The 26,260-nt window shown below is 45.5% G+C and overlaps 1 protein-coding gene across 4 annotated transcripts in view; it reads right to left on the reverse strand.

The window, feature by feature from the left end:
* The window catches only part of MYH11 (myosin heavy chain 11), a 121,530-nt gene that overhangs the window by 84,109 nt on the left and 11,161 nt on the right, over positions 1 to 26,260 (reverse strand). For all 4 annotated transcript variants that reach the window (XM_060031798.1, XM_060031797.1, XM_060031800.1 and 1 more), the window contains exons 2-3: positions 21,297 to 21,658; positions 13,437 to 13,593 (exon numbers count right to left, since the gene is read on the reverse strand). In XM_060031798.1, the coding sequence (XP_059887781.1) occupies positions 13,437 to 13,593; positions 21,297 to 21,641 (502 nt within the window). In that variant the 5' untranslated portion in view covers positions 21,642 to 21,658. The remainder of the gene's footprint in view (positions 1 to 13,436; positions 13,594 to 21,296; positions 21,659 to 26,260) is intronic.

Genomic DNA, 26,260 nt, shown 5'->3' on the forward strand with positions numbered 1-26,260 from the left:
TTGATGAGCAGGTGTGCGGGGGAGCTTTCCAAGCACAGAAAGGGCTCCCTGCTCTCTCCCCCGCACCAGGCCTGAGTCTCCCAGGAGACGTCCAGCTCCCCACAGACCAGCTATTTCGGCCTGATCCCGACACCAGCTCGTGGTTTCTGGCTGGGGAGCCAGAGGCCTGCAGGCTGACCATAAAAGGACAAAACCGAGCTGGGCCTGAGAGCAGCCCGGGCTGGCAGCTTCCCTTCCTCCCTCCCGCGCCAGGCTGCTGTGGGACCCGTGGAGAGGGAGGTGGCCAAGCCCAGGTCCCTGCAGGGTCACCGCTCCCCCCCCGACCAGGGAAGGATCTGGCCTCCACCAAGTGCAGAAAGGTGGCTCCCTCCCTAATCCCACCCACAAAGGTGGATGCGGAGGGTTCCAGACCCAAGGTCAGTGCTGGGCCTCCACCCTGGGCCCAGCCAGGTGACAGCTCAGGCCCTGCACTTGCCTGCCTGGTGCTGTACTCCCCAGGCACTGTCCAAATCAACCCTCACAACCACCTGGATAGGGGTCTCCTCATGGGACAAATGAGGAAACTGAGGCACAGAGAAGTGGGCGCCTTGGCAAAGCTGGGATTTGAACCCGCTCCAAAGCGACTCCCTAAACCTCTGCTCTGTAAGTCCAGGCTTTCCTCTCTCCACCCTCCTCCCCCCAGCAGCGTGGGGAGGAAGAGATTCTGGGTGGGCAGAGGTACTCTGAGACCTTGTGCTGGACCCCAGCAGGACTCTTCCAGACCCGCATGGAGCTCTGGCATCTTTAATAGTGGAACTGGCCAGCTAAGGGGGCATGGGTACCCAAAGATGGATATCCTCCCGGTGGCCTCCTGGGCCACAGCTCCCACCTCCACTTTCTCACTTTCTGTGTCCTCCTCTCTGCTCCAGCCCCACAGCCTCGTGTGTCCCATCAGCTCCCTTAGGCCCACATGTCACCTCGTAAGGAGGTCTCCTCTGCCCTCCCAGCCTGGGACAGGTCCCAGGGTCCACCTCACAGCTCCCTTGAGCTTCCCGACAACACATGTACTTGTGGTTGGATTTGATTAACATCTGCAACCCTCAGTAGACTGTGTCCTCCACCACAAGCCTCCCCACAGTGAGGCCTCAATCAATACTTTTGGACAAAAAAGGGAACATGGAGCTAGATTCTCTCTGAGGCTGGGAGGACACAGAGCCAGGAGGCTGGAGCCTGCATAGCCCAAGAGGAACACACCATCACCAAGTGGCAGCCAGAACTTCCCAAATCCACTCCCTTAAGCATATCTGCTTCTCCAACTCAATATTTACTGCTTATTTTAAAAATTTAATTCTCCTTAGCTCTTTCCCATCTGTGTGAGACACCATGGGCAGTCCGTAAAATGCTCATCAGAATCAGATGATCCTTCTTCCTCATTTCCTACCTAAGAACGTGATCTTCTCATGATACCTCAGAGGGCCAACCAGATGGGGCCAGACAGATGGAGCTGCCAGCATCCCTCACACCGCCAGGCCAGATGCTGAGCAGAGAGCTGCAGCAAAGTCTCCAAGAGGCAGAGAAGCATGCAACCGGTCCCCTCCCTGGGGATGTGTCACAGGAACACAGTCTCAAGAGCAAAATGACTTGGAATTACTTCCCAGCTCCACCTCTTAGGCAACTCAGAGCATCAGTTTCCTCACCAGGAAGGGATGTGAAAATGAAATGAGACTGGACACACAAAGAGCTTAAAAATACCCAAGGCCCATTCAAAAGCATAATAAGTGCTATTACTATTAGCTTTTTTATCATTACCACTCCATCCTCTCAGTCCTCTACAACAGTGAGCCAGTGACGTGGTTACAGACGGCAGTGATTCTGTCCCAGGAGGACAGGGTATCAGGCCAAGTTCAACCCTTTCTAATTATAAGGCCTAAGCCAGTCCCTTAGCCTTTTGGGGCCTCAGTTTCCTCATCTGTTAAATGGGGGTAATAGCACTACACTATCTACCATACTGCCTCAGAGAATGTTTCCAGGGTGGCAAAAGGTGACGTTGCCAGGTTTGACACTCAGCTCGGGGGCCAAGCCATTCAGTGCTCTGAGCCTCAGTTTCTTCAGTCTGTCAAATGGGGAGGCTGTCCTGCAGGGGACCGGCAACGGCCAAGGGAGGCAGGATCTACGGGGCAGAGAGCCCAATGCGCATCGCTGCCCTTCCTGTCTCTGCTGAGCTTACAGGGGAGCCCCTTGGGAGTTGGGGGAGCACGAGCCAGCCCCCCAGTGCCTGCCGGCCATGGACAGAGGGTTCAGACTGAGTGTGGGAACTTGCAAAGCAGAGAGTGCAGTTTGGATCACTCCACTCCCACAGACCTCTCTGCAGCCTGAAGAGGCTTCAGCCAAGAGCCTGGGCTGATAAAAGTCTGTAGCTGTTGTTTTTTTCTTTAATCCCCTGAGAGTGGCCATTGGGTGCTAATTAGGTGAGGACACAACACTTCCAGTGACAGATCCTGACGGTTCCTCTCATCCTCAGAATGAAATCTCATCTGCCTTTCACACCATCCCTCACCCCAGGGACACACAGAGGGGCGGTGGGAGATCCAAAGTGGATTTTGTCGGGAAAGCTTTGGTGATGCTTTCCCCACACTCATCATGCTAATTTGCTGAAGTCACTAACGTCAGCTTCCCAAGTGCTGGGCCCTCAACACTAACCCCCTGAGATGTAAGGAGACAGTCCTGCAGGAGCAAACAGCCTTCCATGGGGCAGGAGGGGCCTGTGCAGCAGCTCAGCATCACCCACTTGTCCAGCAAGCCCTGGGCTTTGCAGTTTGATAAAGCAAGTCCAAATCCACTCTGATACTCATGTGTCAAGTTCTTCACCTCCCTGAGCCTCAGTTTCCCCAGCAATAAAATGGGGCTAAAAATAGCACCTGCCTCCAGGGTTGGATTATCTGACCAGTCATGTAAACATAGGTCCACAAGCAAAGGAAGGGAGGGAGGTAAAAATAAAGAACATTTCAAAGGAGTCAATATTTGCTACGTCTTAAAAACTATCATAGTAAATGTCATGGGAAAATTTAAAACTTTGTTGGCTTTCATTACTTTATAGTTTAGTGTTCTTTTTATTCTGGATTACATGTGTGGGCACCGTAATAGTTTCAGGGCTTAATTTAAAGGTTCTAATCTGATCCTGTCTCCCTTGTGGGTTTGTGGGAAGGATGAATGGAGATTATTTCTGGAAAGCCCTGTGCATATAGGAAGCACACAATAAAAATCCACTATCACCATTATTGCTTCTTTGGAAAAGGTGTGAGAGAATTTCCATCAAAAGATAGTGGGTTGAATTGTGAAAATGACTATACTACCCAAAGCAATCTACAGATTCAATGCAATCCCTATCAAAATACCACTGGCATTTTTCACAGAACTAGAACAAAAAATTTCACAATTTGTATGGAAACACAAAAGACCCTGAATAGCCAAAGCAATCTTGAGAAAGAAAAACGGAGCTGGAGGAATCAGGCTCCTGGACTTCAGACTATACTACAAAGCTACAGTAATCAAGACAGCATGGTACTGGCACAAAAACAGAAATATAGATCAATGGAACAGGATAGAAAGCCCAGAGATAAACCCACACACATATGGTCACCTTATCTTTGATAAAGGAGGCAAGAATATACAATGGAGAAAAGACAGCCTCTTCAATAAGTGGTGCTGGGAAAACTGGACAGCTACATGTAAAAGAATGAAATTAGAACACTCCCTAACACCATACACAAAAATAAACCAAAAATGGATTAAAGACCTAAATGTAAGGCCAGACACTATTAAACTCTCAGAGAAAAACATAGGCAGAACACTCTATGACATAAATCACAGCAAGATCCTTTTTGACCCACCTCCTAGAGACAGGGAATAAAAACAGAAATAAACAAATGGGACCTAATGAAACTTAAAAGCTCTTCCACAGCAAAGGAAACCATAAACAAGATGAAAAGACAACCCTCAGAATGGGAGAAAATATTTGCAAATGAAGCAACTGACAAAGGATTAATCTCCAAAATATACAAGCAGCTCATGCAGCTCAGTATCAAAAAAACAAACAATCCAATCCAAAAATGGGCAGAAGACCTAAATAGACATTTCTCCAAAGAAGACAGACAGATTGCTAACAAACACATGAAAGGATGCTCAACATCACTAAGCATTAGAGAAATGCAAATCAAAACTACAATGAGGTATCATCTCACACCAGCCAGAATGGCCATCATCACAAAATCTACAAACAATAAATGCTGGAGAGGGTGTGGAGAAAAGGGAACCCTCTTGCACTGTTGATGGGAATGTAAATTGATACAGCCACTATGGAGAACAGTATGGAGGTTCCTTAAAAAACTAAAAATAGAACTACCCTATGACCCAGCAATTCCAGTACTGAGCATATACCCTGAGAAAACCATAATTCAAAAAGAGTCATGTATCACAATATTCATTGCAGCACTATTTACAATAGCCAGGACATGGAAGCAACCTAAGTGTCTATCGATAGATGAATGGATAAAGAAGATGTGGTACATCTATACAATGGACTGTTACTCAGCCATAAAAAGAAACAAAACTGAGTTATTTGTAGTGAAGTGGATGGACCTAGAGTCTGTCACACAGAGTAAAGTAAGTCAGAAAGAGAAAAACAAATACCGTATGCTAACACATATATATGGAATCTAAGAAAAATGGTTCTGAAGAACCTAGGGGCAGGACAGGAATAAAGATGCAGACGTAGAGAATGGACTTGACATGGGGAGGGGGAAGGGTAAGCTGGGACAAAGTGAGAGAGTGGCGTGGACATACATACACTACCAAATGTAAAACAGATAGCTAGTGGGAAGCAGCCGCATAGCACAGGGAGATCAGCTCTGTGCTTTGTGACCACCTAGAGGGGTGGGATAGGGAGGGTGGGAGGGAGATGCAAGAGGGAGGGGATATGGGAATATATGTATATGTATAGCTGATTCACTCTGTGATACAGCAGAAATTAACACACCATTGTAAAGCAAGTATACTCCAATAAAGATGCTAAAAAAAAAAAAAAGATAGTGGGTTGAACACAGGTATTTAGCGCTTCTTCCTCCCCAAACCTTACTAAAGTGACAGTAAAGGGGTTTTTCAAAAACACATGAAGCCGTTCAAATGAACAGGAGAGGAGAGAACAGCAGCACAACCTGGGAAGCCAGCAAACAGGATGAGTGATGACAGTCCCAGGAGAGAAGTCTAAGCTGGCGGTGGGGAAAGTGGAGAAGCAGAGCCCCCTGCCTCCAGCCCCAAACCTCAGTAACTGGCAGCCCCCGGGGCCTTGGGAAAGGGGTAGAGGGAAAAAAAACCCACAAGGACTGATTGAATGTCTGTTTGAGAAGCTGCTAGATACTCCAGATACCTTCTACACTCCTGCAGCCAAGTGACTGCCCTTCCCACAACCCACAGAAGGGGGGCAGATTTATTCTCTGGAGAGGAAGAAATAGAGGGTCTCTGTCTTGGGGGACACCAGGGACCCTACTGACAGCAGGAGAGTAACACACAAGTTTGATCCCACAGTTTGAAACCCTCAGCCTCTTCTCAACTAGACCCTCAAAATGATGTTAGACAGATATTTCTCCTCCAGGCAGAAGATTGCACAAGTCTTCTCTGAAGAATCTCATCAGCCCAAGAAAAGAGACTGAAAGATACAGCAGAAGTGCCCCGATGGAGCAGCCCAGCTTCACCCGCCCATAGCCAGGCTCATCACGAGCAACCTCCTCCTGCAAGCACGGAGCTGCCATCAACCTTTTGGTGCCCATGCACTAAAGCATCCCAGATGAATGGACAGCCAACAATTCACTGAGCATCCGAAGAAAGCCACTAATAAGACAAACATAAATTAAAACAAATAAAACAGAAAATATGCCTCTTGGAGGAAACAGAGACCTACCTGTGGAAAAGTACCCTCCAAGAAAAGGGACATACATGGAAAAAAGAATGTTATAAGAAAGAAACATTCAGGAAACAAAACAAAGCTCTTGGAATTTTTTTTTTTTAATGAAAGCAGTCATTGAGAACTCAATGGAAGGTTCATAAGATAAAGTTGAGGTAACTGCCCAGAAAATAAATGAGACGAGAAAGATGAAAATCATAAAAACAATCTAGGAATTCCATTATGGAAATAAGAAAACATCTAGAAAAAAAACAGGAGAGAGAATACAAAGAGAAAGAAATCATTAAGGATGTAATTCACAAAAATTTCCCAGAATTTAAGGATGTGAGTTTATAGATTATGAGGGTCCACTCAGTCTCCAGCGCAATGGTTGAAAACAGACACATGCCAGATTCCACCATCATAAACAGGGGGATAAAGAAGAGTCAGGAAAAAAAAAAAAAAAGCTTCCAGAGAGGGAGAAAAAACTGGTCATACACAAAGGATCAAGAATCAGATTGGTTTTTTTTTTTTTTTTTTTTTTTTTGCTGTACGCGGGCCTCTCACTGTTGTGGGCCTCTCCCGTTGCGGAGCACAGACTCCGGACGCGCAGGCTCAGCGGCCATGGCTCACGGGCCCAGCCGCTCCGCGGCATGTGGGATCTTCCCGGACCGGGGCACGAACCCATGTCCCCTGCATCGGCAGGCGGACTCTCAACCACTGCGCCACCAGGGAAGCCCCAGATTGGCTTTTATCTCCTCAAAAATGAAACTGAATCTCAAAGCTAATGAAGCAATGCCTTAAAAATTCTGAAAGAAGACTATTTCTTGCTTAAAAATTTAGAACCAGCTAAACTGCCCTTAAATATTAGAGAAGCATCAAGACTTTCAGATATGCAAGATCTCAATTTGCCTCACATACATCCTTTCTTGAGAAGCTGCTAGAGAAAGTGTTCCATTTAAACAGGGAGTAAATCAAGGAAGGAGACCTGGAAACTAGGAAACAAGGAATCCACCATGAGAGCATTGAAGGGTATTCCAAGAATGATAAAAGAAGATCCCAAATGTCAGCTACCAGTCATAGAAGGTAGCCAGGGCAGGTCAGAAGACTCCAGTAGCGATCACCTTCATGGAGAAGCTATCAATAGGATCTTGAACACATAGCTAGACATATTAGAAGGAGATTAACATATTCTGAAGGAAAATTTGGGGTAGAATTAGTGATTAAGTACATAGATAATCAAGTTGGGAAAAAAAAGGCAATTACTAACTCCAGGGAAAAGAATAATTGTATCGGAAAAGCATTCACAAGACAGTGCAGAGCTCAGCTGTGAATAGCATCTACACAGTCATAATAATGTAAACTCTGAATATAGTTTTCATCAATGTTAATACAAAACTATGTTGGGATTCTATGAGATAGGGCGCAAATGCATGTGTGCTGGGAGGAGACAGGAGGCGCAAAGCAAAGGAGTGACTGAGCTAAATCCTCATGTTCCATGATGAAAAGTCAATAGGCTAGGGCTTCCCTGGTGGCGCAATGATTGAGAGTCCGCCTGCCGATGCAGGGAACACGGGTTCGTGCCCCGGTCCGGGAAGATCCCACATGCCGCGGAGCGGCTGGGCCCGTGAGCCATGGCTGCTGAGCCTGCGCGTCCGAGCCTGTGCTCCGCAACGGGAGAGGCCACAACAGTGAGAGGCCCGCGTACCGCAAAAAAAAAAAAGAAAGAAAGAAAAGTCAATAGGCTATTGACTAAAACAGGGGAAAAATTAAGATATGAGCAATATACTCAAGTTTTTTAGTGATTACAGAGGTAACTATCCAAAAATCAGTTAAAGGGTTGATAATGGATACCCCTGGAGAAGGGGAAAGTAGAGAAGCAACAAAGGAGGGCTATTTTCCTTAATAAACCTTGAGGAATTGACTCTGAATCATCTTCACATATACCTTCACTAAAAATAAAAACTAAAAATGGGAAAAAGGAACAAAGAATCCCTTTAGGCATGTAATACTCTAGCAGCCTATAGAACAGTGCATATGGAATGTTACTATTTGTGGGGAAATCTTGGGGAGAGGGAAATAGATATGTATCTGCACACATGTGCAGAAAATATCTCTAGGAGAATATCTAATAAACTAGAAACCACGGTTATCTCTGGGGAGGGAAATTAGGCGTCTAGTGCACAAGGGTTGAAAGGTGAGAATTTTCAGCTTTTGAATTTAATCTATCATCTCTCCAAAAAAAAGAAAAAAATTGGGAATGTAAAAAGTAAACACGACATCATGTACACATACACATATATAAGCTGCATCTTTAAATGCCTACTTCTCCCATCCTCTTCTTCCCCAGGGGCTTGGCTTCCTTTGAGGAGGGGGTAGTCAGTAAATTATGTCTTAGAAATCCCCTACCATATTCCCAACTCCCCTGTTACTATTCTCAGCCAGAACGCCACCCCTGATCCCCTTTCCCCTCTTAGTAAGCCATCAAGGCTTGTAACTCCCCACCCCTCTAAGACAAACCCCCCCATCCTGACCCTGGTTGGTTCTTTTCTTTAAACAACTCTGAGAGTTCTTCCTTCATTCATCACAAATATTAACGGAGCAGCTACTCCACGACAGGCACCAGCAAACATGCCAGAGATCCAGTGATGAGCAGGCAGACAAGGATGGAGTTTGTGGGTTTTATGGAGTTTAGGGGTCCTCGGGAACTTAAGCATCTACGTCACATATTTTAAACATTTCATTCTGTATTCAGTGAACGTGTTCTCCACCCCTTCCCAACCCCATCTCTTCACACTCCAGCCAGTTCCACAGAGGACTTGAGGAGGAAGCCACAGCTGCTAGCTTGACACCTCCAAGATAGAAAGTTCAGCATGATTCAAGCCAAATGACTGTACAGCCTGGAATAGCAACATTCACCAATAGAGTCACAAACTGAGCCCACATGTTCCTTCACAAAAACCAAATTCCCACTTTCTAGAGAAAAAAAATTATTTTTCCCAAGCCTATATTTTTCTCCTTGATTTTTTCTTGGGGGGGAGGGATTTTTTTCCATTGCAGTCTATCATCACTAATTTGCCAGGAAGCACCAGGTAAGGCCAAAAGGAATACATACGTAGCAGCTGTTGATTAACATTTAATCTAAAAAGAGTTTATCTTTTATGGTTCTGTGCGCTCATGGCTGTCATTTTCTCTTGAGGTTTGAAATTTCAAAGTAATTTTATTTTTAAAAATTAATTAATTAATTTATTTTTGGCTGCGTTGGGTCTTCGTTGCCGTGCGTGGGCTTTCTCTAGTTGCGGCGAGTGCGGGCTGCTCTTCGTTGTGGTGTGCGGGCTCCTCATTGTGGTGGCTTCTCCTTGTTGCGGAGCAGGGGCCCTAGGCGTGCAGGCTTCAGTAGCTGTGGCACGAGGGCTTAGTAGTGGCTCGCAGGCTCTAGAGCGCAGGCTCAGTAGTTGTGGTGCACGGGCTTAGTTGCTCCGTGGCATGTGGGACCTTCCTGGACCAGGGAATGAACCCGTGTCCCCTGCATTGGCAGGCGGATTCTTAACCACTGTGCCACCAGGGAAGACCCTGAAATTTCTAAGTAATTTTATATTTCACTATATAATTCTGTGTTAAAATATAGGGCCTAAAAGGAATGAAATGTTATCAGCCCCAGGGGTCCCGGTATAGAGTATAACATTGCCCCATGGATGGGAAGTTGTCTAGGGAGATGAAAGTTATCACAACACAAAAATATTCTTCAATGAGACGACTATTTAGGAAATCAGAACCCACTGAAACATCTTTCTCTGGTCTGCATCACTGTTGCCCTCCGACTCAAAGGCTTCACCTTGCCAACTACTGGGTGCCAACATCCATTGTCTTGATACAAACACAACGAAGTGGCAGCTCCGCAAAACTGTTGATTTCCCTGAAGGTGCAATGTCACATGTCCATGCCCTCTGAAAGGCCACAGAAAGTCAGATCAATTCACAACCAAATATCAGAGAGTCATCGGGAAAGGGAACATAACAGGGGCTTTGAGGCGCTGTGTTAAACGCCAAATAAGTAAAAGCCCGTGGCAAAAGTGGTGATCTCTCCAATAAGTCTGCAAAAATTACCCTCTTACCCTACACTGCAGAAAGCAAGCATGACATGAAGAATGGTGTCTTATGCTCTCACATGGTTCCGTCCAAAAAAAAGTTAAGGCAAAAAAATGAATTAATTTTATACTCAATCTAAGAATTAGCATCTAGTTGAAATTACCACCAAATTCCTATTACATGTAAAATAAATAAGCCTGTTTTCATAATTTGCAGTGTCATTTTTCAAGCCCCTCAAGCCCCCTTCCCCTTTAATCTACAGTGCCTGTTTTAAGTGATTTTTTTCTGGAACCAATTATTTTCAGATAGTCAAAACGTCCTTCATTTCATGCCATCCAGCTCAGTTAGTGTATGAAGATTTCATAGCAAAAGGTTAATGGTGGTGATCTCTGGGTGATAGAATTATGGGTGCTGGTATATTCTCTTTTGCTTAAATATATGTTTTACTTTTTCTAGAATCAATATAAAAGATTCAAGTTTTTTTAAAAGTTACACATATATATTTTAAGAGCACTATGGCAGTGCTTCACTGTCACTCCCCGCTTCCTCTTTGCTAATGAAATTTTCTTTCATTCTGGTATTCATATAAAATGTGCTTAGTGGGAGCTCCCTCAGCTCCAGAAAAGAACCAGGAATAGTCCAAACCAATCATAAATGTTACAGTCCTCTTTGCCAATGATTGGTTTAGAGGTTGGCCTGTGAACAAGTTTTAGCCAATCAGGCATAAGGGATGCCTGCTCTGAGAAGGTTCTGGAAAAGGTTTTCCTCTCTGATAAAAAAGAGGCATAGGAAAAAACCTAACCCTCCACGTCCTTCATGCTTTTGGATATTATCACATGAGGATGTGATGTCTGGAGCTATGGCTGCCATCTTGTGACCATGAGGAAGTAGCCAAGAAAATCCCAAAAAAGTCTGGTTTTGAGCTGTTGAATTAGCTAAGCCTGAAATCATCAACCTTCAGACTATTTGCTATGTGAGGTAATAAATTCCCGTTGTTTAAGCCACTTTAATTGGTTGCTATGTTTCTCGCAAGCAAAAGCACCCCAAATGATATAAGCACTGTAACTTTGTGATGTTCAGCTTTGCAAAGAGCTGTGTGAACCACCATTTTATACTTTTCCATTAAGGGAGACCACAAATGATTTTTTTTCACAAAAACACATACCTAACTCCAAGAGTCATCACTTTAAAACCTGAGATTTTATCTCCACAACCCTCTTTGCAAGGCTCCATATTCTGGCCTTTGGAGGTAATGGTAGTCTCTCGTCTGGAGTGGTCCAGCTTGAGTCGCACCTGTGGGGTTTGGCTAACCCTGTCAGTAACCTTTGGGGAACTATATCTGAGCCCCTCTACCTTGGGGGGGTTATATCTCCTAGGCATATCTGGATCTCTGCCCTCAGGAGCTTCCAAAACTGGGCTCCTTTCAATTCCCAACTCAGAACATTCCTGGAGGAAGATATTCCAGGGGTTGCAAAGTCAAACACAGGGGCCAGGCAGTTAACACAAACAAGTGCATCAGGCCAGGTGAGAACTGGGGAACTGGAGAACTCATACCCCTTCTAAAGGGGCAGCTGACAGGTGGGATCACATGTTGCCAGACGTTCCAATACTTTCAAAACAACCTAGAAATCTGGCTTTTTATGTAAAATCTCCAAATTTTTAAAAGTTGGCAACTAATTTAGGTATCCTTAAAACTCCATGTGGTGGAGAACAGTATGGAGGTTCCTTAAAAAACTAAAAATAGAACTACCATACGACCCAACAATCCCACTACTGGGCATATACCCTGAGAAAACCATAATTCAAAAAGAGTCATGTACCACAATGTTCATTGCAGCACTATTTACAATAGCCAGGACATGGAAGCAACCTAAGTGTCCATCATCAGATGAATGGATAAAGAAGATGTGGCACATATATACAATGGAATATTACTCAGCCATAAAAAGAAACGAAATTGAGATATTTGTAGTGAGGTGGATGGACCTAGAGTCTGTCATACCGAGTGAAGTAAGTCAGAAAGAGAAAAACAAATACCGTATGCTAACACATATATATGGAATCTAAGAAAAAAAAAAAGGTCATGAAGAACTTAGGGGTAAGAGGGGAATAAAGACACAGACCTACTAGAGAACGGACTTGAGGATATGGGGAGAGGGAAGGGTAAGCTGTGACAAAGTGAGAGAGTGGCATGAACATATATACATACACTACCAAATGTAAAATAGATAGCTAGTGGGAAGCAGCCGCATAGCACAGGGAGATCAGCTCAGTGCTTTGTGACCACCTAGAGGGGTGGGATAGGGAGGGTGGGAGGGAGGGAGACGCAAGAGGGAAAAGATATGGGAACATATGTATATGTATAACTGATTCACTTTGTTATAAAGCAGAAACTAACACACCATTATAAAGCAATTATACTCCAATAAAGATGTTAAAAAAAAATAAAAATAAAAAACTCCACGTGGACCAAACCAAACTTATCTGAGGGCTGGATCCAGCCTACCAGTTGCCGGCTTACAACCTCTAGACTACTCGCACCTAAAAATCACATAACAATTGTGCACAGCTTTAAAACTGCCAAAGCTCTTTTCTGTTGCCCTTTCCCAAGTGTAAGGAGGGCAGAACTCCTGTATCTCAAGACCAGATCCATTTATACGAGGAGGTATTCCATTTATGGGAAGAGGCATGAGGGAACTTTCTGGAACTATTTCCCATCTTGGTCTGGGTGGTGATTATACAACTGTAGACATGTAAAAATTAATTTTATGCTGGACACTGAATTTGTACACTTTTTGCATTCTACTGTATGTATGTTCTACCTCAGTAAAAGTTATTAATGATAGTAATAATACATAAACATGGAGGTAATACGCAAAGGTCTTCAGTGTGGAAAAGCCTGTTTTACAATCTTCACCACAAGCTGAGAGATGGATCCTATCACTCTCTTTTCACAGATGAGGAAACTAAGGCTGGAGATGAAAAGACATTTGCATAGGATACCGCAGGGTGTGAGTGACAGCTGGTTGCAAATCCACATCTGGTTGGCTCAGCCCCAGGGCTGTTCCCCACCAACTTCCCTTCCCAGGTGAGAGCATCCTACCATTTTCCAGACAGCTGGCCTGCCCAGGGCCTCGGGCAGCCCGGGAGGGACAGCGAGCTCTGGAGCGGAAGCCAGAGCGGGCCCATGCCCATATTTGCCCAAGCTATCTGCCCTCCTTTGCCCTCCCGGGCCGCAAACACAGATGTTCAGTTTGCTTTTTCCCTTTTTCAGTCACAGCCCTCCTGAGGCCCAGTGCTGCCTGCCAAACTCCGCATTCTTGGCGAGAACTGCAGTCAGGCAGGACAGGAGGGGCCCGGGGCGTGACTGTAAGCAGCCCTGGTGGGCTCCCTGGAGGAGGAGGAGCTCCATGCACCCACGGGCAGCTCACCTTGCAGCATGCTCCGGTAGGCCGTGTCAGCGATTGCATAGATGTGGGGGGGCATCTCGTGCCGCTTCTTGCCCTTGTACATGTCGATGATCTTCTCCGAGTAGATGGGCAGCTGCTTGTAGGGGTTCACCACCACGCAGAAGAGGCCCGAGTACGTCTGCCAAACAGAGAACCCATCTTATTTCCAGAACCCAGCAGGGACAAACAGCCCGTGGGGGTCCGGCCATGAGAACACCCACCACGACCTGCATTGTCTGAGCACCACCGTGTGCATTTTCTCACTTCATCCTCACAGTGGCAGCCTTAGACAGATGCGCTCAGAGTCTCATTTTAGAGAGGGGGAAACTGAGGCTCAGAGTCCTAGTGGGAACCTCTTGGCATCACTGTCTCTGGATATAGGGGAAGAGGAGCAAGGGGCAAGACTGGATTTCTAGGGCACCTGTGTTATAGTTTATAAGTTCTGCGTTCAGATCCCAGCTCCACTCTCACCACTGTTGCTTCACCTCCCTGAGCCTCGTGGGCTTAAATAACATCTACCACTTCCGGAGCATCTACTGTGCGCCGGCCACTGAGCTAAGCACTTCACAGTCGTCTTCTTCTTTAATCCTCACATCCACCCTGTGACAGGGATACTATGATTTCCCTGCTGCCCGTTTGACAGATGAGGAAACTGAGGCTCCGTGAGGTCACCAGGTCACACAGCTGCTGGGGAATTCGGAACTAAAATCGCGACTGCTAACCCCAGAGCTCATACTCTCGACCATGAACAAAGCACACACTCCCTTGTCTCTAAAATGGTGATGAACACAGCTGCCCTTAAATAGGAATGCTCCTGACACGTTACAACACAGATGAACCTTGGAAACATTACACTGAATGAAAGAAGTCAGACTCAGAAGGTCACGTATCACATGGTTCCATTTATATGAAATGCCCAGAACAGGCAAATCCACAGAAACAGAAAGCAGATCTCTGGTTTCCAGGGACGGCAGAAACGGGGGAACTGGAGTGACTGCTAGCTGGAATGGGTTTCTTTGGGGGGTTATAAAAATGTTCTGGAACCAGACAGTGGTGATAGTAGCACTACACTGTGAGTGAGTGTATTACTGCCACTGAATTGCTTCCTTTAAACTGATGAATACGGTGAATCCATATCATATGGATTTTATCACAATTTTTTTAAAAAAAGTCAGGAATTCCCTGGCAGTCCAGTGGTTAGGACTCGGGGCTTCCACTGCTCGGGGCCCGGGTTCAATCCCTGGTCGGGGAACTAAGATCCCGCAAGCCACACGGCTCAGCCAAAAAAATAAATTAATTAATCTTAAAAAATTGTCCTATATGCATAGCTGATTCACTTTGTTATAAAGCAGAAACTAACACACTATTGTAAAGCAATTATACTCCAATAAAGATGTAAAAAACAAAAAAAAATTGTCCTGCCCTACCAAGCGCAGAGGAGCGTGTGAAAATGAACAGAACAGGGAACGGGCGTGAAGAGGCTCGCACACCCTGCCGTGCTGTGCCTGGGGGAGGCGCTGTCCTGGTTCTTACTGTACGCTGGCCTTTCCCATGGGCTGAGGTCACAGCCCAGGAGGGAGGCACCAACCTGTCCCACAGGAACTGCTTTTCCAAACAATAACATCAGTGCAGCCCAAGGCTCCAATGGCCAGGAAGCATGTCTTCCCTCCAACTCCCCCGAGAAGTGACTAAAGGAGGAGGAACAGATATTCCATCACTGGGTTTCACTCAGAGCAGTGATCAAAGTCACTTTCACTTGACCAAAGTCACCCAGCAAGACCCTGGCAGCACTGAGCTCCAACTTGGCCCACTCCGAGGAGTGGACACTGTCCATAAGGCTGTAGACCTATCCCTGTCCTACAGAAACAATAGATCATTTGTTCATTCATTTACTCATTCATTCATTCTGTGTGTGCCCTCACACTGTGCAAGGCTCTGGGGTTATACTGGAAGACAAAACACACAAGGTCCTGCCCACAAAGGGCTTTCAGTCATGCTGGCAACTGGTTGAAGAGTGGGAGCCTCCCTCCAGGGCACCATTTGCTAAGGGACAATGATGATGAGCGTTGGGCCCAGGCACAGGGAGAATGATGTTCCTGAAAAGGTACAGGACTGGTGGGGGAGGGAGGGAGTAATCCCCCAGGTTCTCACCACTCCCCAAAAAGGGCAAGAGTGAGGTCAACATAAGGCTTATCTAAACATCCATCAGCCACTTATTGAGCACCTACTGTATACCAGGTCTGTGTTAGATGCTGGAGACAAATAAATCAATGATCATTCCTGCCCTCAAAAAGCCCCCAGATCAAAAGGGAGACAAGGATGTTCAAAACTAACATCATAACAACAAGGATGGAGCCCAGCGTATTATGGGAGCAAGGAAGGGAGGGCCCTAACCCACATGGGGGTGCTCAGAGAAACTTCAGTGGGGAGGTACTCCCAGCACTGAGACTTAACAGATAAGGTGCTAACCAGCTCAGGTATACAGTGGGTGCTCACTAAATGCCTGCTAAATGAATGCCTGAGGGGTCAGTTAATTACAAAGCTTCCCTGGAGCAGGGGCAGTGCTGCCTTCGTCTCTGTGACCCGGGGCCTTGCACTGGTCCGCACATAGTAGGTGCTCAATAGACATTCGTTGAACAGGTGGCAAAGCTGTTCCAGGGCAGGGCCTGTGTGTCTTGTTCATCTGTGTCCTGCTCCCCAGCTTGGGGCCTCCATGGAGTAAGTGCCCAACAAACAATCGATCGTTTGAATGAAGGTCAACCAAGCCCTACCTCCTCTTCAGGCCTCAACTCCACCTCCAGCTCCTCTCAGGCCATGCCCACTGCCACTGCCATGTCCTTTCCAGAATGTATCATTTACAACCCTAACCACCCCTCCAGGGACCTGGAGGCAGTAAAGGGCAGTGGTTAAGAGTATAGGATTGACTACCAAGGAATTGTTGGAGCTCTCATTCTGCTACTTCTTGGCTGTGTGTCCCTGGGCAAGTCTCTTAGCCTCTCTGAGCCTCAGTTATCCTCATCTGCAAAATGGGCAGGTGTAATAGGAGCTCCTTCATTGGTTTGCTGTGAGATAGCCCTCGTGAAGCATTTAGCTCAGTACCTGGTATGTAATAGGGGCTCAATAAATGTTAGTGACCACCCAGTGCTCCCTTTGTTTCATGATGATGAAAACCTTGCCACCTTGGAAACTTCACATGGAATGTTCTCTCTCCCTGGAACACTTCTCCCTGATCTTCCCAGAGCCATTTCCATCTGCTCTTTCAGGGCTCAGTCTAAATGTCCCTCCTGGACTGCAAGCTGCACACCAGCATATATCTGACACCCAGCACAGGGCCAGGCACATAGCAGACACTCAGTAAATATTTGCTGAATACAATGAATAGAAGAAAGAAGGGAGGGAGTGAGGGAAGGAGGAAGGAAGGAAGGCATGGCTCTCCCAACTCCATCATCAGCTTCTGAAGGAGAAATATCACCTTCCTCCTGTCTGCCTAGGACACCTCCTGGTGCTATGTACACAGCAAGCACTTAATCCATGCTTCCAGACAGATCTGAATCTCTGTCCAGTTCAGCACATCTTTCCGGGGCACAGTGGCCCTACAGGAAGGACTAGGAAGGCAGCAGCACACCCCACACAGAAGCTGGGCTTCAGAATCTGGAGTCTCAGTCTCCATTGCTCCAACTTGGTTGGTCTCACCTGACCCAGCCCACCTGCACTTGATTGTGCTTCTGCTTCCCCATCCCCACCGGCCCCTTTCCAGCTGGTCAAGTTCAGGTTTCAACATCCCCGCTTCCCATGTCCCAGCCGGCATCTCAGGGCCCGGTGCCACAGCAGGTCCCAGCTGCAGGCCAAGGGTTTCCCTCTTGTGACCGTATTAGGAAGTGAGTCCACTTTTTCCCTAACACTTTATATGGTCAGCCGTGGAGCCCTGAGCTCCCAAGGCCTCCGGCAGAAATGAGGAACAGTGGGGGAAGGTGGAAGAGATGCAGGCTTTAGGTCACAGAGGCCTGGTTGAACCTCAGCCTTGCCCTCATTGCCTGTGTGACTTGAGCAAGAGGCCAAACCCCTGAGCCTCTTCTTCCCCATCTATAAAATAATGGATAACAATACTTTCTTTACCAGGTTGTAGTGCAATGTCATGACTTTCTGAACATGTATCCTAGAGAAAGACCTGGTCCATCAAGAATGTGATCTGCTACAGCCTTGATTTTAAAGGGCAAAAAAGACTAGAAACAACTTAAATGCCCATCAGTGGGAGACTGGCTCAATAACTATGGCTCACTGCCCTTTAAAGGAATACATATGTATGTATACAAATATACATATATTTGCCTCTATATGTATAAAATATTGCTGGAACGCTACATAAGGAACTGGTGACCACGGTTTCTCTAAGGAGGGGAACCAGAAGGTAAGGAATGGGGTTGAAAGGAAAAGTTCTAAAATACCCTTATATACTATTTTATTTACTATTTGCATGCGTTGTCTATTCAAAAAAAATGTTTTAAGTCTGAGTGGTTAGATAGTTGTGAACAGACACAAGAAAAAGCCACAAATAAATACATAAATAAGAAATTCCCCATCTCCCCCTCCCCGCCAGACCCTGACAACCACCACTCTACTCTCTGATTCTCTGAGTTTGACTATTTTAGGTTCTCATGTAAATGGGATCCTGCGGGATTTTCCCCCTCTCTCTGGCTTATTTTACTCAGCATAATGTCCTCCAGGTTCATCCATGTTGTTACAAATGGCAGGATCTCCTTCTGTTTTAAAGCAGGGTTATTACATCGTACGGTGTATCTACCACCTTTCCTTCATCCATTCATCGTTGTAGAATCTATGTTACACACCTGCATCCAGCTCAAGTGTGCCTTATCTTCCTCCCCTCAGTTATCAATCAGCCTCAGGGAGAGGACTGGGCCCTGTGACTCTCAGCATCCCACAGAGAGGGAAGCAGGGGAGTCTGATCCGGTCCCTCCCCAGGCAAGTCTCGTCACCTCTCTGCCTCGGTCACCTCGTGCGCAGGGTGGGATGTGAGCTTCACTCTCGCCAGAGAGCTGGGACTTGGGACGGTAGCCAGTACAAGCAAGGCCCACCTCTTCACTGAGTTCCCTGTGCCTGAAACCCTTGTCTCATCTCCCAGCCCAACACCAGGGACAGAGCCGACTGCTAAGCAGTCATGAAAAATCCCAGGCAGAGAGAAGCCAGCCAACAGCAACAGCCAAGATAGCAAGAGAGTGCTGGACCAGGGATCAGAGCCACATGCACGCCCCACATGTGCCAATGATCCTTGGCAGCTCAGGCAAGAACCTGCATCTCTAAGATTAGGAGACGGGACCCTCTGGCTTCTACCTCTTCTAGACCCGAGAGGACAAGACATCAGCCAGGACCTGAGCAAAAGTGCCTTGTTCGAAATGAGCCTTGCAGAATGGAAGGGAACGTTCTCTTCTTTATCAAGGGCAAAGTCGGCCACGGCCAGCTGCCTGAGCATCACCTGCCACCCACCCGTAATAAGGGCTGCTGCGCCTTCCGCTATCACGCGCCGGGTGAATAACTTGCTGTGCCCCCCATCTCCACCCCCGTCCTCCTTTATCTCCTCTGTCACGGACAACAGTTTCTATTTAAGTGATTAAACTGACCAGAAAGGAACGAGACAGGAGTGGACGTGTGGTCACAAGACTGAAAGGCTTTTCATCTAATCTGTCCAGAGAAGCGTAGCAGGAATTTGAAGATTTGATTCATGTTTTAATCTGCTGTCGGAAGATAGTCTGGGTCTTGGGACCTTCATAAGCCCCTCATTTTTCCTGATTTCTATTTGGGGCTCAAACATCTGTGTCAGAGCATAGCAGGCAAGATTCATATCCAGGCCCATCCTTGACCTCCTTGGATGAAGACGACTCATCTTGGACGGGAGACCCGCTCCCCTCTTACTCCCTGCAGATTGGTGTCCTTAGAAATATCCACTCTGTGCCAAGAGCCCCAGGTTGATAATGCTTCCAAACAAGGAGTTCGACAAAAGGGACTTTCCCTGCTTAGAGAGCATCTTAGACTATCCTTGGAGGGACTTTAGTACTCTGAGCCTCAGCTTGAATTAGCACAACATCCACTGAATGAAGTATGCTCGTCCCATCTTACAGACTAGCATACTTCATTCAGTGGAGTTGTACTAATTAAATGAGATAAAGAGGAGGCATTTATAGAATTATGAGTTGCTCCCCCATTCCCCCTTGGCTCTTTAAAAAGAAAAAACCCATTGTAACCCCCTCTGAACAATCCATAAGAAGAATAGATCATTAATTATGGTACATCCATAGGATAGGTCACAAAGCCCATAAAGGGACATTCTGGCGTTATGAATGAGCAATGGGGATGCTCATCACTGACTTATATGTAGAAAGAAGAGCAGGTCCCCAGCCTAGGTGCACAGGCTTTTCAATATGTAAACACGCACTATTCTCACATAGAAACACCGGGAATGCACCAACATCTTATCAGCTGTTATCTCTGGGGGAGGACTGATTTTTGTGTTTACTGTGCTTTTATGAATTTTCCAAATCTTTTGGAACAAATGTGCCTTATTTTCCTAATTAGGAAAAACGTCTGCAGGACAATTTTAGAGATGACAAGGGAGTTTTGTAATTTTCACATGGTAAAACACAAAGGGCAGGACCAGAGGGCCTAAAGATGGAGGTGACTGTTTCCATAAGTTTGCAGAGAATCCAAGAACATCTGTCTGGTAATAACAAAAATTACCATAACAGCAACAAAACTAACAAAAACAACACCTAGCATGTTGAGTGCCTACAACATGCCAAGAAGCATGCCAAGTGCTTTCTTTTCAGAGTAACCCAGTCTATGAGGCTAGTACTATTCTTGTGTTCATTTTATAGAGAAGGAAACAAAATTTCAGAGAAATTAGATAACTTGCCCAAGGGATTAACATACCCTTTCTGAGAGGCAAGATAGACAAAGGCTGGACTGGGGGACCCTCTGCCCACCAGTTTGGCTTAATGGGGTTACCATGTCCTTCTATATCCTGGGGAGCTGGCCCACCCCACAAGGAACCTGTACCCCTGAGTCACACATCATCTGGTCCAGACTGTCCCACAGAGCTTTCTGTAGTGATAGGAATGTTCTACACTTGTGCTGTCACAGGTATACAGCAGCCACTAGACACAGGTGGCTGTTGGGCATTTAACATGAAGCCCAGTACAAGTGAAGAAGTGAACTTTTAAGAATTGATGCTTAATTAGTTTACATCTAAATTTAGTTAGCCACATGTGGCCGGTGGCTACCATATTGGACAGTGCAGCTCTAGTGCACTCTGATCTGCACAGTCAACCCAGAGGAGTCCAGGTCAATCTAGGCGTTCCCATTTGGGACAGGGAAGGCCTCCACCAAACCTCACCAAGATCCTCATGTCTCCTACCTACTTGACTGCCAGGATTGACCAGCCTTCCCAAGGAGGTTAAGAGCTCTTCTTTATTTCCAAGATGGAGGAAGAGCAGGGAACTACTTCACTGAAATCCGTTGAGCACTGACCAAGCGCCTATGGGATTACATGGAATCTTTGGATCTCCTTTACGTGGGGAGGGTGATTGTTCTCATTTTGCAGATGGGAAAACTGAGGCTTCAAGAGGTGAAATAACCTGTTCAATGTCACAGAACTAGGTAGGGCAAGGTGAATGGGAACCCAGGTCTGGACGATTCCATCCCACCATGCAGCCTCTCTCATCGAAAACTTCAGCCTCCCAACCTGCACCCCGAAGACATCTCCAAGCCTCTCCCTTCCCTCAGGGGTGCAGGAGGCCAGCAAGAAGTGACTGGCTGCCCCAAGATACTCACGTATATGAGTCCTGAGAAGTACCTCTCCCTCAGGTTGTGCAGCACGGAGGCTTCATTGAGACACGTCAGCTCTGCCATGTCCTCCACCTTGGAGAACTTGGGCGGGTTCATCTTCTGGATATCATCTTTGCCGACCGTGACCTTCTTGCCATTCTCCACTAGCTCCACGATCACCTCATCCCCCTTCTCCTCCTTGATGCTGGCCGCCTCGAAGCCCTGCTTCTCCGAAGGGACCCATACCAGCTTCTTGGCAGCCCAGTCAGCCTGGGCCACTGGGCTGTTGATGAAGTTTTTGTCTACAAAGAGGAACTTCTCGTCATCACTGAGCTGGCCCTTCTGTGCCATGGTGCCTGGTTGATCTCCTGGGGAATAAGGCCACAGGGTCAGAATTAGACCAGAACCAAGCCCTAAAGACAGATAAAGCCCTCACCTCATCATGTCTGGGAATGCAGTCTGCAGAAACATTCCATAGAGTACAAAGGTGTTCCCTGTAGGATGGCTTATGTTGTCAAAAAATGGAAACAACCCAAAGGCCCTTCAGTAAAGGATCTCCAGGGGCTTCCCTGGTGGTGCACTGGTTAAGAATTTCCCTGCCAGTGGTTGAGAATCTGCCTGCTAAGGCAGGGGACACGGGTTCGAGCCCTGGTCTGGGAGGATCCCACATGCCGTGGAGCAACTAGGTCCGTGAGCCACAACTACTGAGCCTGCGCGTCTGGAGCCTGTGCTCCGCAACAAGAGAGGCCGCGATAGTGAGAGGCCCGCACACGGCGATGAAGAATGGCCCCCGCTTGCCACAACTAGAGAAAGCCCTCGCACAGAAATGAAGACCCAACACAACAAAAATTAATTAATTAATAAACTCCTACCCCCAACATCTTCAAAAAAAAAAAAAAAGAATCTACCTGCCAATGCAAGGGACACGGGTTCGAGCCCTGCTCCAGGAAGATCCCACATGCCACAGAGCAACTAAGCCCGTGCACCACAACTACTGAGCCTATGCTCAAGAGCCCACGAGCCACAACTACTGAGCCTGCGTGCCACAACTACTGAGCCCACGTGCCACAACTACTGAGCCCACGTGCCACAGCTACTGAAGTCTGCGTGCCTAGAGCCCGTGCTCCACAACAAGAGAAGCCACCACAATGAGAAGCCCAAGCACTGCAACAAAGAGTAGCCCCCACTCACCGCAACTAGAGAAAGCCCGTGCAGCAAAGAAGACCAAACGCAGCCAAAAATAAAAACAAATAAATAAATAAATTTATTTTTAAAAAAAAGAAAAGGATCTCCATCATTGCCTGTTGTCCATCAACATGGCATGGGTACATAAACCATTATATTTTCATACAATGAAATGCTATCCAGGGGTTAAGATGCAAGAAGTATGTCAAGGTGTGTTGACACAGGAAGATATCCAAGTCTGATAGTTTACTGTGAAAATAAAAGGGGGGTCCTCAAATGGTTAAACAGAGAGTTATCATATGATCCAACAATCCCATTCCTGGGTATATACCCAAGAGAAATGAAAACATACCTCCACACAAAACTCATAAGTGAATGTTCATAGAAGCATTATTTCTAATAGCCAAGAAGTGTCAAAAAAAAAAACCCAAATGTCCATCAACAGATGAATGGATAAATAAAATGGGGCCTCTCCATATAATGGAATATTATTCAGCCATAAAAAGGAATGGGGTACCGATATACACTGAGCATTAACGAATCTTGAAAACACTATACTAAGTAAAAGAATCTAGTCACAGAGGACCACATATTATATGATTCCACTTACCCAAAATGTCCAGAATAGGCAATCCATAGAGATAGAAAGTAGATTAGTGGTTGCCAACAGCTGGGAGAGAATTAGAGGGTGACAGCGAAGGGGTGCAGGGTTTCTTTTGGGGGTGATGAAAATGTTCTAGAATGTACTGCAATGATGGATGCACAATTCTGTGAATATGCTAAAAGCCATTCAATTGTACAGTTTAAATGGGTGAATTGTATGGTATTTAAATTATATCTCAATAAAACTGTTTAAAAATGAAATATAGGGAATATTGTAAAATAGTAGGTATAATAACCCATTTTATTTAAAAATATTTAGAATCCATATAGACAGAATGACTGGAGAAATATGCACTTATCAATATAGTTATGAAGGGATTTTTACTTTTTATGGGCTTTTTTGCCAATTTTTTATTGTGGTAAAATATACATAAGTATACTATCTTACTCATTTTATGACACTAAGTTCAGTGACATTAAGTACATTCATATTGTTGTGCAAGTATCACCACCATCCAGCTCCAGAACTCTTTTCATCTTGCAAAACTGAGACTCCACACCCATTAAAGACTAATTCCCCATTGCCTCTTCCCTCCAGCCACTGGCAACCACCATTCTACTTTCTTTTCTTTTTTGTTTTGTTTTTTAAAATTTATCTTTTATTATTATTATTTATTTATTTTTGGCTGTGTTGGGTCTTCATTGCTGCACGTGGGCTTTCTCTAGTTGTGGCGAGCGGGGGCTACTCTTTGTTGCAGGGTGCAGCCTTCTTATTGTGGTGGCTTCTCTTGTTGTGGAGCACGGGCTCTAGGCAGTAGTTGTGGCACACGGGCCCAGTAGTTGCGATGCATGGGCTGAGTTGCTCCGTAGCATGTGGGATCTTCCCGGACCAGGGCTCGAACCTGTGTCCCCTGCATTGGCAGGCAGATTCTTAACCACCGCACCACCAGGGAAGCCCTCTACTTTCTATCTCTATGAATTTCACTACTCTAGGAACCTCATGTCAGTGGAATCATACAGTATTTGTCCTTTTGTCACTGGCATATGTCACTTAGCATAATGTCCTCAAGGTTCAACCATGTTGCAGCATGAATCAGAATTTCCTTCCTTTTTTAAGGCTGAATAATATTCCATTGTATGGATATATGACATTTTGTTTACCCATTCATCTGTTGATGGACATTTGAGTTACTTCCACATTTTCTCTATCGTGAATAATGCTACTCTGAACATGGGTATACTTTCTATTACGTATTTTTGCCATACTTACAGTTTTATAACTTTTATTAAATTTATGATCAACAAAAATAGATACTTTAAAAACACCTTCAAATAGCCAATCCACATAAGAAAAAGATGTTCAGCCTCACTAGTAAATGAAGAAATACAAGTTGAAGCAGTGAGATATTGCTTTTCACCCATAGCTTGGCTAAGGTGAGAACCACTGATAATATCCAGTGTTGTCAAGAGTGTAGGGTCCGGGCCTCTGCATACATCATGCTTACAGATGGAAAGTTCCTAAAATTCATGCACACCCCCTGACCTGCAATTCGATTTCTAGCAATTTAGTTTAAGGAAACTGAGAAGTGCTAACAGATGTATAAAAATGTACATTGCAGTGCTATTTGGAACAGCAAAACCTGCAAGCAATCCAAACGGCCTTCAGTGAGTGCCTTGTTAAATTACAGAGCATCCAGGCAACAGAATCCTATAATTCCACCCAAAATTCAAGATGTAGACTTATTTATGCCACGCAAAGATTTTTCCCTTTTGAACCCTCCTACACTGTTGGTGGGAATGGAAGTTGGTACAGCCACTATAGAAAACAGTATGGAGGTTCCTCAGAAAACTAAAAACAGAATTACCATATGATCCAGTAATCCCACTCCTGGGAATATACCTAGACAAAACTATAATTCAGAAAGATACATGCACCCCTATGTTCATAGCAGCACTGTTCACAATAGCCAAAACATGGAAACAACCTAAATGTCCATTGACAGATGAATGGGTAAAGAAGATGTGGTACATATATACAACGGAATACTACTTGGCCATAAAAAAGAACGAAATAATGCCATTTTCAGCAACATGGATGCAGCTAGAGATTATCATACTAAGTGAAGTAAGTCAGAAAGAGAAAGACAAATACCATATGATATCACTTACATGTGGAATCTAAAATATGGACAAATGAACCTATCTACAAAACAGAAACAGACTCACAGACATAGCGATCAGACTTGTGGTTGCCACGGGGGAGAGGGGGAGGGAGAGGGATGGACTAGGAGCTTGGGGTTGGTAGATGCAAATTATTACATGTAGAATGGATAAACAACAAGGTCCTAATGTGTAGCACAGGGAACTATATTCAATATCCTGTGATAAACCATAGTGGAAAAGAATATTTAAAAAAAGAATGTTAAAAAAAGAAGAAATAATAAAAGTGATAATTCATAGAGTTAATGTTGGTTACAGATTTGCACACAATTTTTGAACATCAAAAGACTATAAATTGGGCTTCCCTGGTGGCGCAGTGGTTGAGAGTCCGCCTGCTGATGGAGGGGACACAGGTTTGTGCCCCGGTCCCGGAAGATCCCACGTGCCGTGGAGCGGCTGGGCCAGTGAGCCATGGCCGCTGAGCCTGCACGTTCGGAGACTGTGCTCCACAACGGGAGAGGCCACAACAGTGAGGGGCCTCACTGTTAACAAAAAGATTTTTCCCTTTCATCTTAACATATTTATTTGTCATTTACATGCTTTAAAATCCTCTCATTGTAAATGCACAATTCAATGATTTTTAGTAAATTTACAGAGCTGTGCATTTATCATGATGCTAAATTTTGGACCATTCCCATCATCTCAAAAGGGTTTCCTCATGCTGGTCTGTAGTCACTCTCTGTTCCTACCCACCACCCTCGGCAACCACTAATCTATTATCTGTCTCTATAGATTTGCCTTTTCGGGGCATTGCATATAAACGGAATAACACAATAGATGACTTTGGACCATGCAAAGATATTTCCGATATCTTTTTAGGTTAAAAACAATATGAATAAATGGAATACTCAGCAATAAAAAGGAACAAACTACACATAAAATAGACGAATCTCAAAAGCAAGCTCGGTGAAAGAAGCAAGACCCAGTCTACATGCTCTATTATTCCACTAATGTGTTAAGTC

The sequence above is a fragment of the Delphinus delphis genome, chromosome 15 (genome assembly GCF_949987515.2).
Source record: "Delphinus delphis chromosome 15, mDelDel1.2, whole genome shotgun sequence".
Taxonomy (NCBI): domain Eukaryota; kingdom Metazoa; phylum Chordata; class Mammalia; order Artiodactyla; family Delphinidae; genus Delphinus; species Delphinus delphis.